We start from the raw sequence: 14,021 nt of genomic DNA, 5'->3' as shown, positions 1-14,021 counted from the left end.
AATAAGACTAGCATGTAGGTCAACTCGATGACTTGATCTCACAAGTCATGGATATAGAGATATCAAGTTGACACATGAATATGCATTGGAGAATGTATACTGAATGACCCGCCATGAGAAAGTATCATGGATCATTATATGAGTGTCATATACTTTCTCATGTGGCTATTAGTATCACTACTAGTCCTTGGACCTGAAGTCACCATGGATCCCTACATAAGGAGTTACGTACTTTGGTTTCGTCAAACGTCACCCGTAACTGGGTGGACTATAAAGGCGATTACTGGGTATGTAACGAATTATGAAGAGGGATGTGAATGATGTAGATGGGATCTATCCCTCCTATATGATGGGAGCGACATCGATATTCTTGATAGAGTGAGACCACGAAGTGCATGGCCATGCCCAAATGAGTCAATATGAGATATTGAGCTCATTTGATTGAGTGAATCTACTTAGAGTTCAAGATTTAGATTGATTAGAGGATGACACGGTTTATACCTCATATTGATCAATCTAGATGTCTAGGATAGAAGGACACTTGTCATATATTGTGAGGAGTCACAATTAGTAGTCACAAGATGATGTTGGATCTCAACATTCTTATAACTTGGGTAGTAATGATGTGTTGCTAGATACCGCTCATTACTTATGCTTCTAAATTGGTTTAGGAGCATTTCCAACGTTAGAAGAACCTATAGGGTCACATACAAAGGATAATTAGATGGAGATTAGGTTCATATGATGAACAAGAGGATTAGATTCATGTGATGAATCAAATTGGATTAAGAGTAATCCTAATTAAACTAATTGAGTTGGACTCAAGTTGATTCATGTGTTCAATGAGTCTAATTTAGATTATGACTCATTGAATCAATTTAATTAAATAAATTAGATTCATTATATTAAATTGGCTTGAATCAAATGGTTGGATTTAATCAACCATGGGAGTAATGAAGTCAAGTTTGACTTGACTTGAGAGAAAGATGATGGGTCAAGTTTGACTTGACCATTTGCCACCTCATTGGTGAGTTGGTAAAGAATGGGCCAATAATGATGTGCCACATCATCAAGGCTAGCATATGTGTATGCCACCTCATGACGGAGACCAAGAGTTGTGACTCTTGGTATCCCATGGAGGTTTAAAAGCTTTCTTTTCAAAGTGGCCGGCCACTTAATTCTTCTTGGGAGTTTTCATTTGGTGAGTAACTTCCTTCTTCTTCCTCTTTTCTTGCTCTCCCTCTCCTCCTCCCTTGGCTGGACCATCTAAGGTGTAGCACACCTTTGTTTGGTCTTCTCCCCCTAGTTTGTTCGTGTGGATACTTCTAGAGGATCGTACACTTGACGATCTCGAGATCCGGCGAACCTTTGGACGAGCGGGATTGCGAAGGGCTTTGCATCAAGGGTAAAAGTCTTAACCATATAGTTCTAGTGTAGATCTAGATGTAAGAAACTCATACTCGTAAAAATTTTGTTTAATTTTACTTCGAACGGATCCGGTGGCATGGGAATCGAGGTTTCCACAACGCGAAAAAGCGATTTTTACGGCCCGAAATTCCCAACAGTGGTATTAGAACCACGTGCTAAGTCTTGTACGAGTTTAGTTTGCATTTTTATGAAAAATGTAGGTTCTGTAATTTTCCGTTAATTTAGGTTTTATATGGTTTTTATGGGTATTTTTCTCGTAGAAGCGAAGCACAAGTGTTTAGACACTTGTAGGCTTCGACTACCGAGAAGATTTTTCCGAAACGGCAAGTTTTCGCCCCAAATCTTTTTGGGACAGTAGACTAAGGTGCTGTAGGATCGCTTAGGGAGTCTCGCGATGGTTATATCGCGGGTAGGAGCGCTGCCCCTGGCCCCGCAAGGGGATTCGTTCCGCGATTGCGCCCGAAAACCGCTAAACGGGATCGCCGGGAATTTTTACTCATAAAAATTTTAAAAAATAGTATTAAAATTACCAAAAATTATGGAAATTACATAATTTAGAATTATGTATAATTTGTGATGGTCATGGCCGAAAAGACCCAATTTTATTGGTATATTTGTGTTGTAATTCATATTACGGCCTGCGCGCCGTCATTTGTGTTGTGTGTGCTGTATATTTGATACACGACCTGTGCGTTGTGCCTTTCTCCATTTATTCTTGTTGTAAATTAGTTTAGACTCGAATGTATCTCGAGTTTCACAATTGTATTGTACAAAATTGGAGCGGTGGAAGGTCCACTCGAGACGGAGTTACGAGGAGGGCGCGAACAACACAAGGTGGTCAAAAGGAGCTTGAGAAGTTGTTGACCCTAGGTTGACCATCCGATCTTCTCATTGGCATGAGAAGATCGTAGTAGGGCCATGACTAATCACAAATAGTATAATTAATTACCTGTGTGTGTGTATTTGATGCATGCTAGTAAAGTAGTTAATTAGCGCATTAACGATTAGATTAGATCTAAATCGTGTACAAGATGCACCCTACGATTAGAATAGATCTCAATCGCATCAACTCTAAAAATGCCTACCATGCAGTGATACCTATCACTACCTCGATCACATGTGTTGTTAAATCTGCCAAAGCAGAGCAACACATATTATCTTGGTAGGGTACGGAGGGACAATCTTGGTCCCTCCTATCAACGCATGGGTGAGTAGATACTCAATTTGATTGAGTACAACTAGTTAAATCGAGTTTAATTGTAGGCATTCTTCCAACAGTTGGAAAGATAGGACATAAATCACATTTATATTAATTCTTGGGCGTATTGGCCCAAGCTAACTCAAGTTTTAATATAACTGCGGATAATGATCCTATAAACAAGAGTTGCATAGAGATGTAATTGGTAAATCGTTACCTACCGATCATACTAAATCTTGGGCGTATTAGCCAAAGCTAACTCAAGGATTAGTATGATGTGGATCTTGTCCCACATGAATTATAGAATTCAGTGGGAGCATCATTTAATTAAAGGTCTAATTAAATAATTACTAGAATATGATGTTTATTTATTTTCTGCATTTTTCTGTTGTAGATAACCATGACGTCAAACACGAACATCTTCTCTCTGCATTCTGTCCTTGACAAGGACAAGCTCAACGGAGCAAATTTCCTGAACAGGTACAGGAATCTGAGAATAGTTCTCACCCAAGAACGTAAACTGTACGTTCTGGAGCAGCCTATTCCGGAGGCTCCTCCTGCCAATGCCACGCGAGTAGACAAAGATGCTTACAAGAAGCATCAAGATGACGTATTAGATGTGTCCTGTCTAATGCTCGCGACCATGAACTTTGAGCTTCAGAAGCAACACGAGTTGATGGGCGCTTACGATATGGTTGAACATCTTCGTCAACTGTGTCAAGGACAAGCGAGGCACGAGAGATTTGAGATCTCAAGGGCACTATTTTAGTGCAAGATGTCAGATGGGGCTCCCGTAGGCCCATATGTACTCAAAATGATTGGGTACATAGAAAACCTACAGAGGTTGGGATTCCCACTTGGCCAAGAGCTGGCCACTGACCTGATCTTGTAATCCTTGCCGAATAGCTATAGTCAATTCGTTCTAAACTACAACATGAACAAAATTGACAAATCACTGCCCGAGCTGCTTAGCATGTTAAGAACTGCTGAGCTGAACCTTAAGAAGTTTAAGCCCCACTCTGTTCTGATGGTTCAGAAACACAAGGGCAAGGGTAAGCCCAAAGGCAAAGGAAAGTCCCAAGCCAAGGGCAAAGGAAAGTCCCAAGCCAAGGGCAAAGGTAAGGCACTGAAGCCTAAAGGAGGGGTCGCCAAGGATGTTACCTGCTTCCACTGCGGTCAGACCGGGCACTGGAAGAGAAACTGCAAGGTGTACATGGAATATCTTAAGAAGAAGCGAAGTGAGACTTCCACTTTAGGTATATATGTTATAGAAGTCAATCTATCTATTTCTTTATCATGGGTATTAGATACCGGATGTGCTTCTCACATTTGTACTAATGTGCAGGCGCTGAGAAATAGTAGGGCATTGGCAAAGGGTGAGGTGGACCTATGAGTAGGCAATGGAGCACAGGTTGCTGCTATTGCTGTAGGGACTTATTTCTATCTCTGCCCTCTGGGCTTGTACTAGAGTTGGATGATTGTTGTTATGTGCCTGCTTTAACTAAGAATATAATTTCAGTTTCTTGTTTGAACAAGAAAGATTTCTCTTTTATAATAAAGGACAAATGTTGTTCTGTTTATTTAAAAGAAATATTCTATTGTAGTGCACCTCTGATGAACGGACTCTACATTCTAGACCTTGAAATCCCTATCTATAATATAAATACCAAGAGGTTCAAGTCAAATGACATGAACCAAACATATCTCTGGCACTGTCGCTTAGGTCATATAGATGACAAGCGCTTATCCCAGCTCTATAAGAATTGAATCTTATGAGACGTGTGAGTCATGCCTACTAGGCAAGATGACCAAGACTCCCTTTAGTGGGCACAGCGAAAGAGCGATTGATTTGTTAGGACTTATACATAGTGATGTATGTGACCCTTTCAATGTCACTGCTAGACGCGATTATAGGTACTTCATCAAATTTACTAATGACTTCAGTAAATATGGTTATGTGTACTTGATGACACATAAGTTTCAATCCTTTGAAAAGTTCAAAGACTTCAATAATGAAGTACAAAATCAGGTTGGCAAGAGTATTAAGATACTTCGATCAGATCGAGGTGGAGAATACCTTAGCCGTGAGTTACGTGACTATCTAGCTGAGTGTGGGATTCTATCCCAACTCACTCCTACTGGAACACCACAATGGAATGGTGTATCCGAAAGGAGGAATCGTACCCTATTAGATATGGTATGGTCTATGATGAGTCACACATATCTTCCTACATTTCTTTGGGGCTATGCTCTAGACACGGCAGCTTTTATACTCAACCGAGTTTCATCCAAGGCCGTGATAAAGACACCATATAGGATATGGACTGGGAGAGATGCCCAGGTGTCTTTTATGAGGATTTGGGGTTGTGAGGCTTACGTTCGACGTCAAGTCTCAAACAATTTAGGACCCAAATCTGGCAAGTACTACTTTATTGGATATCCCAAGAAAACTAAGGGATATTACTTCTACATTCCCAGTCAGCACAAGTTAGTTGTGGCAAAGACTGGGGTCTTTCTAGAAAGGGACTTTGTTTCTAGAAAGGCACTTTGTTTCTAGAAAGGGACTTTGTTTCTAGAAAGGGACTTTGTTCTAGATGTGGGAGTACGTTCGATCTTGAAGAAGTTCAAGATGCGGACCATAGCACTGAAGCCTCGATGGAAGTTGAACTGGAACCACAAAGTGTTGTGGATGATGTTGTTCCACAAGGAGTTGAGGAACAACAACCAGTTCAAGTAGACACACCCCTTTGCAGGTCTGATAGGGTACGTCGTCAGCCGGAGAGATACTCATTTCTCTTGTCTGACCATGATGACGTTGTGCTCATAGAGGATGAGCCTACCACCTATCAAGAAGTTGTGATGAGACTAGATTTCGAGAAATGGCTAGAGGCCATGAGATCTGAGATGGAATCCATGTACACCAACCAAGTATGGACTTTGGTTGATCCACCTGAAGGGGTAAAACTCATTCGGTGTAAGTGGGTCTTTAAGAGAAAGACTGACATGGATGGACTTATCTATAAGGGGTAGTTAAAGGTTTCAAGCAGATTTATGGTATTGACTATGATGAAACCTTTTCTCCAGTAGCGATGTTTAAGTCCATTCGGATCATGATTGCTATTGCAGCATACCATAACTATGAGATATGGCAGATGGATGTCAAGACCGCGTTTCTGAATGGAAACCTGCTTGAGAATGTGTACCTGACACAACCTGAGGGTTTTGTAGATCCACAGCATACTAGCAGAGTATGCAAGCTGCATAGGTCCATATATGGACTAAAGCAAGCTTCTCGGAGCTGGAATCTTTGATTCGATGATGCAATCAAACAGTTTGGTTTCATCAAGAATGAAGATGAGCCTTGTGTCTACAAGAAGGTTGTAGGGAACATAGTTGTCTTCCTTATATTGTATGTGGATGACATACTGCTCATTAGGAAAGACATCCGTTTGCTATAGTCTATCAAGACTTGGCTAGGGACATGTTTCTCAATGAAGGACTTAGGTGAAGCATCCTGCATTCTAGGCATACAGATCTATAGAGACAGATCTAAGAGATTGCTTGGCCTAAGTCAGAGTACATATATTGACAAGTTACTCCGGTTTGCCATGCAGAACTCCAAGAAGGGATTTTTGCCGATGTCACATGGCGTGAGTCTTTCGAAGACTCAAGGTCCCTCTTCTAGAGAGGAGAGAGACCGCATGGATTAGATCCCTTATGCCTCAACCATAGGATCTATCATGTACGTCATGCTATGTACTCGTCCTGATGTCTCTTATTCTTTGAGCATGACGAGCAGATACCAGTCAGATCTAGGTGAAAGTCACTGGATAGCGGTTAAGAATATTCTTAAATACTTAAGAAGGAATAAAGAATATTTTTTGATATATGGAGGCGATGATGAGCTAGCTGTAAAGGGTTACAGTGATGCTAGCTTCCAGACCGACCAGGACGATTATCGATCGTAGTCAGGGTTCATGTTTTGCAAAAATGATGGTGTTGTGAGTTGGAAGAGTTCGAAGTAGGACACAGTAGCTGATTCTACGACAGAGGCCAAGTATATTGCTGCATCAGAAGCAGCAAAGGAGGCAGTTTGGATCCGCAAGTTCATCACTGAACTTGGGGTGGTTCCTAGCATTGCTGACCCTATTGAGCTCTGCTGTGGAAGATAACGAATATAACATAGAATCTAAAACTTTCATATATGACACTTAGTATATGCTGCTTAGAATATAACATAAATAATTTGCTCCTTCTAAGTCAAGTGTACAGATTGATAAGAACCGACAGCATCATACAACAACTTACTAGGCTTCAAATAACTAGAAAACTCTACATGTTTTGCTTTAAATAACCGACAGCATCATACAATTGATCCAGATATCAGCATCATAGGTGAATTAACTAGAAAACTCTACATGTTTTGCTTCAAATAATCTCTCAACTGTACAACCTTCAGTCATTATTGTCTTTCTCATGTTTTTTTAAGGTCGACTTGGGGAATCCATCCTTTGACATAAGGCATTACATCCAGGTGCATAATTGCTTGAGATAACAAGTCGATGGCAATAAATACCTACTCCCCAAATGATCATTTGTTCTTTATTGGTTACTACAGTCAGTCATATGGAGCATGGTTCGCATGAGAGCAACGCCCAACTATAAAGGCGCACCTTTAAACACTGCATTTGGAAATATTAGGGTAACTGTAACTCTCTTGTAAGCCACCAAAAGTTCTTTTAACAAACTGGACGTGAAGCTGAGGCATTGATGGGCAAAACTAAGATCAATTGGCCTTTTAACCCCAAGTAAGTAATACCTACAGGAACCCATAGCAGTTAAAAAAAAGTGTACGCTGACATCTGAAGGATTTGCAATTTAAACTAAGAAAATTAGAAAAATTTCTCACTATCACCCAGCTTAAAACCAGGGATACAGACATCTGTAAAGTCAGCATCTTCTTCCTCAATTAATTTCTTTATTGTTCCAGATGTTGTTTGACATATTAGTGCTTTCCTCATATGCTATATTTATCAACAGCTCAAAGAACAGATGTAAAGATAAAATTGACCTGTTTGATGCAATATGTGACGGCAAGAACAGCCCAGGACATCATACCAAATCGGCAGTTTGTAAAAACCTTGATGTCAAAGTTTTTGCCGATACGAGGATACAGTTCCATGCCCTGAACAAGAAAAAAAAAATTGTCCACAAACTGTATAAATTGCAGCTACATTGATAGGAAAAATTAGGCTGAAAAGCATTGCCAAGTAATTCATTTGTTCATTATAGAAGGATATTAATACATGAGATACAACTTGCATAATAACAACACATAGCTAGAAAAAACTAGCATGAAGAAAGGCACAAACCAAATGGTTGAGCAAAAGGAAGTCCAACAATATCAACAAGAGGTAAGATCCTCATGTGGTTTTAATGGAAATTATTTAAAAGCAAAGAATAACCTATTCCACCTAAGGTTTCCTCTGCTAGGACCTCATATTAGTGAATATACTTCTCCGTGCAAGAAAATTGAACAAGCAGTGTGAGGCAAGTGTTTATTGTATAGCCAGAAATCAAACTTTACTGATAAAAAGAGGAGAATTTCAATTCTATTACAAATAAGGTTATTCATTTGTACCAAACATAAATATTTAATTAATTTTTTTTAAGGAAATTGCATTTTCCAATGCAATTTGATCTCATGGTACTCCTTTTACGACTAAAACCCTCAATACCAAAACATGTTATAGCATAATTCCCCATAGAAATATCTAGAGCATTAACTACTAGTCTTGGGTAGTTCTGCTCCCTGGTGTTGGCTAATGATTGAGACTTAACTATTCAGCAAAACAAATCACAGAGTGATTTTCCTGTTTAAGTCTGTGATCAAGAGCATATATTACTTTCTATACTAAAAAAGAAAATGAATGTGGCTACATTGAATTTATGACATTTGACTTTAGCAAATAGACGTGCTTTTTTAATGTTTGTTGAGGATAAACATGCACAGTTAAGATGCAAAAGAGAATCAATTGGTTAAAGAGACAACCAGAAGAAAGTAAGACTGCTACATATTCTACAAAGTACACTTACATACACAAATATAGTTTAATCTATATGCAGATTGGAGAAATCTCATGTAACCATTAGTACAGAGAATGGAAATGCAAGAATAGAGTGCACCCATGCAAACATAATTGTAATATGTAAAAATAGTGATACATCTGGGAACAAGTAACAGATAAAATCCTTCACTATCAAATATAGCTAATAAAAGTTTAAGCATTGGCACATAACCTGCCATGATTAGGTAACAGTGATTAAAAGTAAGTGCAGGCCGTCTTTGTTTGACTGAAGCTGCATCATCCTAAAGATGATGATGCATGAGCAAATGAAGGTCTTACTGAATGGTTTCAACACTCATCTAATTATCAGAAGAATAAAGTTGACCATATTATCATGTACCTGCTGCAATGGTTTCTCTCCCTGGCCAACTTTAGCACCAGAGGAGTGCACGTCAGGAGCACTAGCTAAACCCAATCTCGACTTATGGAGTAGAACTCTATTTTTCAAATTGTGTATCTATTTATGACCATATCAAAATGAAATATTAATAATTATACTGTCCCAAGTAAAAAAAGGTTATTAGAAAAAATATTTCAAAAGTATTAACCTGTTTGGATCTTCCATCATCCAGCTTTTGCCTTTTAATAGCTTGATTTTCTTGTGCAATTCCAATAGACGTTATATTCTTTGCAGCAACACTACCAGGACACCAGTTATAGATAAAAACATGTCATGGTAATTCATGATAGAATATCTGCAAAATCGAAATCCTTACTTGGTCACATTCTTAGCATTTTTTGAAGGTTGGCCAGAGGACAACTTGCTTTTCTCCTTTAAAACAGATGGTTTTTGAATTGAAACAGTTCTCGTAGCAGTTAAATTCTTTGAACTGCTTAGTGTTGCTACTCCTTTCCTTGCTCTCAAATTAGGAACAAAGGACAGTAATAACCATAGGAAAAGCTAGATTGAAATTTACAGAAGCTCACTTTCAAGTATAACAAAATGCAGAACACTAAGCTTCCCAGAATAAGTGCTGAATAAATTTCTCCCAGGTGATCATACACGACTGCTGGGTTGAAGATTCCAAACCTTCAAAGATAATTCAAGAAGCACTGGTCATAGTTAAAAGTTAGAAGTGTTGGAGCAATCCCAATGGTCCGCGGGACCATGTGTTTTGGTGTTTGGGCAAAGGGTTTAAGTTAGGTTCACCCTTGTATTTGATATGTGTATTTGAGTTGTGCAGGTTTGCAGGATACACATATGACTCAGGTTGATGGCTTCGGGTCCGGTGAAGGATGGAGCATCCGAGGGACCGTGGACAAGGCAGCGAGGACAAGGGCCGAGGGAAGCGACTTCGAGGCATACGCGAAGGATGGCATTGGGTACGAGCCGCGGGCTTGAATGCATCCGAGGGACGAGAGCCAAAGGAAGTAGGCTTGAAGGCAAAAGGTCAAAGCTGCAAAGGAAGAATCAAGTGAGTCATAAGGGTGAGGGTACGAGTGCACGAGAGATTGTACTCGGAGTAAAATCCTAGTTTTAGTTTTTGTAGCGATCTTGTAAGCGTTCGTAGCGATCTTGTAGCGATCGTGATCGTGCATGTTTTGGCGTCGATGCGGCGCCGATCGGGCGTGAGCAGAATGTGTGAAATCGAGCCGTTGGGATGTAACGGTCGAATTTCCACAGAGGGCAGTCGATTGTTAGGCGAGTAGGCGGGTTTTCAACCGTGGCCTATAAAACCAAAGCTTGGGAGCTTGGTTTGTGTTGACGAAATTAGTGGTGGGTAACCTCTAATTAGTAGTCAACTAGTGCCCTAGCAATCCAAGTGTTCTTGATCGAGTTGTGACGAGGTTTCTCCACCGACAAGGAGGATTGTGCTAGCCGGAGTTTGCCGGGGAGTAATCCACCGAAGGATCGGGATCGTCCACCTTACGGACAGCCGTGGAGTAGGAGCCCTAATCTCCGAACCACGTTAAACGGACGTGTATTGGTTTGCATTTCATTTCTTGTCTTCGTTTTAGTTTAGCTTGTTTGTTTTGTTTGTATTTCCGCTGCGCAAGCTAATAATAGTGTAGGAAGCAAGGATTTGGGGGTGCCGTCTATCCAACCCCCCTTCAAGCCGGCCGTCCGATCTCCAACAAGAAGTATGTTAAAATAAAGATAAATACACATGAATTGCCAACCGATGTCAAAAAATGTGCATACATGTAGAGGAAAATAAGAGATGCAACTAGGTGTCTATAAACCACTCATCTAACTCCCTGCAGAGAAACAAAATCCTATGTATGCACAACAATACGAAAAAGTATGAAATTAAACCATTTAATTACATACTTGAGGTATGAGTTAAACATAGGAGATCAACAAATTTAGCAATAACAATGGTAATCATCATGGCGACTTATCATTAATACTAACAAAGATTTCCTTTTTCCCTCCACCCCTTACATCTTCAACTCTAATTAATCCAAATACTTGAGAGTTTATTCACTTTACTAACAATATTCAGTCTTTGTATGCATGACTTTATGCCTCTGTATATGCTTTGTGAACCTTGATCACAAGATAGGACTTTACCATGTGCTATTAAATTTGGAAAAAGTGGCATACTTGTAGCCGTTTAAGTGATATGCTAGTATATAAAATAAAAAAGATTGCCATTACCTTCAAAACTTACAACAAATAGCAATCAAACCAATCTCCATAGCTTGTGCTTTCCAAAAATAGAAATTGGAAACGAGAAAGAAAAAAAACCACAAATTTATGTCGGAAACGAAAATTTGCGGAAGGGAAAGACAGGGAGTTTCACCTCGTCGGATTCCTCCTTCTCCTCCACCTTCTCCTCCTTCTTAGGCTCCTCTGCATCTGGGGCACCGCCCGCACCGCCGCTACCAGGGGCGGCGACCCCGATGGCAGCCACAGAGCCACCGGAGCGCACGGAAGCGAACTTCTCCCGGCCGGCAGCGATGACTTCCGTTATGTCCTTGCCCTTGACTTCCGCGAGGAAGTGGTTGATCCTCTTATCCTCTGCCTCCGCTCCCACTACAAGCAAGAAACAAGGATCACTGAAATGAAACCAAGATAAATATGAGAGGGAAGAGAGTTCGACCTGATTCAAGGATGGATCTGATATCATCGGCGGAGGGGTTGGGGTTGCTGCCGAGGACGGCCAGGAGATAAGCCACCACAATTTTCATCTTCGCTTCGAGATTTGCAGACGACGATGCCGCTGTTGCAAGGTCTCGGACCTCTCGGTGATGAGTGCGTAGAATGTGGTGGGTCGGCTTAATTCCAATTTGTATCTTATCAAAACCCTAGGGTTGGGTCAGCGGAGGGAGGGCAGCGGAATGCAGGAGTAGGGGTGGGAGACGCAGCGGCGGCGGCTAGGGGAAAGTTGGTCTTGGCCTTGGAACCACGGAACGCGAAGGTTCCGAGCCACACCCTGACCTTCTTCCAGGGGTCCCTGATCTCGGCCGCGAACCGCCCCCACGGCCGCTTCCGCACGTCGCGGAACCGCGTCTCCGCTACTGCCGCCGCCGGCTCCACCAGAACTCAGCCTTTCTTCATCTGGCCAACAGATCGACGGAATGAAAAGGAACAAAAGAAGGGGGAAGAGGGAGTGAGAAATGGGATCAAAGGAAGAGGAGAAACCCAAGGCGAGGAGATAAATTGGCTGGTTGCTTCATCCAAGGCGAGGAGAAACCCAAAAGAAAGGGCACTAAGAAAGTCCGCTAGAATTTTGGTTCATAGACATCGGTTTTAAAAACCGCGGTTAAAATCGGTGTCTATTAATGAAAAAAAGGCGCTCATAGACATCGGCTAAAAAAACCGATGTCTATGAGCGAAAATCTGCGCTCATAGACACCGGTTTTTGGAAAAACCGGTGTAAAATACTCAAAGACATCGGTTTTTGCTTAAAACTGTTGTTGTTCCACTGATGTCTATGAGCGATTTTGTTGTAGTGTTTTGTCAAGACCAAGGTGATTAAGGCTCCAAAAAGGCCAAATAAAGTGACAAAGAAGGTTACAAGGGGAGGTATCCCTAGGAGTGACCTAGTAGAAGTGACCAAGGTTTTAAGAAGCCTAGAAAGGTCCTTAGGAAGGTATCTAGGGAAGTTATCCCTAGTGAGTACCTAGAGCATCCAAGGAGCACCAATAGGTTTTGGGTTCCTAGGAGCATATTCTCTACACCCTAGATGGGTTTAGAGAGTGTTAACTCCAATTGGAAAGGTAGTTAACCCAACCTTGGTAAAGTTGACACTTGAGAGCATTTTTAAGGTTATTGTTAACCTTTGAAAATGAAAAGGAGTATTGGGTTACTCTTTGAAAGAGTAATATATGTGCCAAAATTTGAAGAGTTGAAGTTAATCTAAATTGGCACACTTAAGAAAAGTATAAGAAAAATCAAGTTAGAATTTTGATACTTTCTTAAGGAATTAAGAGAAAACCCATGCTTTAATCAAATATGATTAAGCCTTGAAGAGCAAAAAAGTGCCAAGTTTTGAAGATTTGTAATTAGGTTAAAATTGGCACACTTAAAGGAAAACCAGAAGAGATGCTAAGTTGAGATTTTAGTGTTCTCTTAATGGGCTAAGTGAAATGTAAACCTTAATCCAAATTGTCACTCTTGGAAAGAGTAACATGTGCCAAATCTTAAGGAATCATGTGTAAATTAAATTGGCACAATTTGGAGAATCATATGAACTACCAAGTTAGGTTTTTGGTATGTTCTTATGGAGTAAAGGGCAAATCCGGGCTTAAAATATAGGCGATTACCCTTTCGGAAGGAAAAATATGCCAAAATTTGGGAAATGTGCTTAATTTTAATTGGCATAAATAAATCAAGAGATTAAAGAAATGCCAAGTTGGGGTTTGACACTTTCTTGATGAAATTGGGCAATCTAGGATTTAATTTTAAGATTAGCTAAGTTTTAAGGACACTTAGATAGGCAATCTGTAACGCCCTGCCCCTCCTGCTAAGGCGACGGGGGTTACTTGACGACTCTTGCATACTTAACACAGCGGAAGTCTTACTTAGAGAATTTAAAAACATTTTTCTTACTTAAAAGTCACAATAGACATAAAAGGTCCACATAGCATGCTTATCCTAAATTTTGGGTCTTAATACCAAACACATACTTAAAGTCATGGAGTCATAAAGTAAAAACATCAACATGGCAAATTTCTTATTAAATGAAAGCAGGTCATTTCTTTTAGCCAGTCCACTACCGCACACATCCTTCAAGCCCTCCTGCTGCTCCCCTAGTACATCCATTCCTTGCCTTTATCTGTGGTACAAGAAAGTAAGCTATGAGCACTCATGGCTCAGT

General features: G+C 40.5%; 1 protein-coding gene and 1 long non-coding RNA gene across 2 annotated transcripts; both read right to left on the bottom strand.

Annotated features, from left to right (window-relative positions):
* Window positions 1-9,154: 9,154 nt before the first annotated feature.
* On the bottom strand, window positions 9,155-9,596 carry LOC121990087. Its single transcript, XR_006114442.1, has 3 exons — window positions 9,471-9,596; window positions 9,303-9,393; window positions 9,155-9,211 (listed from the first exon to the last, which is right to left on the bottom strand). It is a non-coding gene; the product is annotated as an uncharacterized LOC121990087 (long non-coding RNA).
* Window positions 9,597-11,453: 1,857 nt separating this feature from the next.
* Window positions 11,454-11,975, bottom strand: LOC121990925 (60S acidic ribosomal protein P2B-like). Its single transcript, XM_042544973.1, has 2 exons — window positions 11,802-11,975; window positions 11,454-11,734 (listed from the first exon to the last, which is right to left on the bottom strand). Exons 1-2 carry the CDS (start codon window positions 11,887-11,889, stop codon window positions 11,454-11,456), a joined length of 369 nt encoding a protein of 122 aa, XP_042400907.1. The 5' UTR covers window positions 11,890-11,975.
* Between the last annotated feature and the right edge of the window lie 2,046 nt (window positions 11,976-14,021).

Source organism: Zingiber officinale, chromosome 6B (genome assembly GCF_018446385.1).
Source record: "Zingiber officinale cultivar Zhangliang chromosome 6B, Zo_v1.1, whole genome shotgun sequence".
Taxonomy (NCBI): domain Eukaryota; kingdom Viridiplantae; phylum Streptophyta; class Magnoliopsida; order Zingiberales; family Zingiberaceae; genus Zingiber; species Zingiber officinale.
This window is presented reverse-complemented; position numbering and strand designations above follow the sequence as displayed.

Bases quoted from the DNA above. Each gene is read 5' to 3' on its own strand.
- LOC121990925 (XM_042544973.1), bottom strand. From the start codon at position 11,889: ATGAAAATTGTGGTGGCTTATCTCCTGGCCGTCCTCGGCAGCAACCCC. The intron at 11,735-11,801 runs GTCGAACTCTCT...TCTTGCTTGTAG, and splicing joins CAGATCCATCCTTGAATCAG to TGGGAGCGGAGGCAGAGGAT.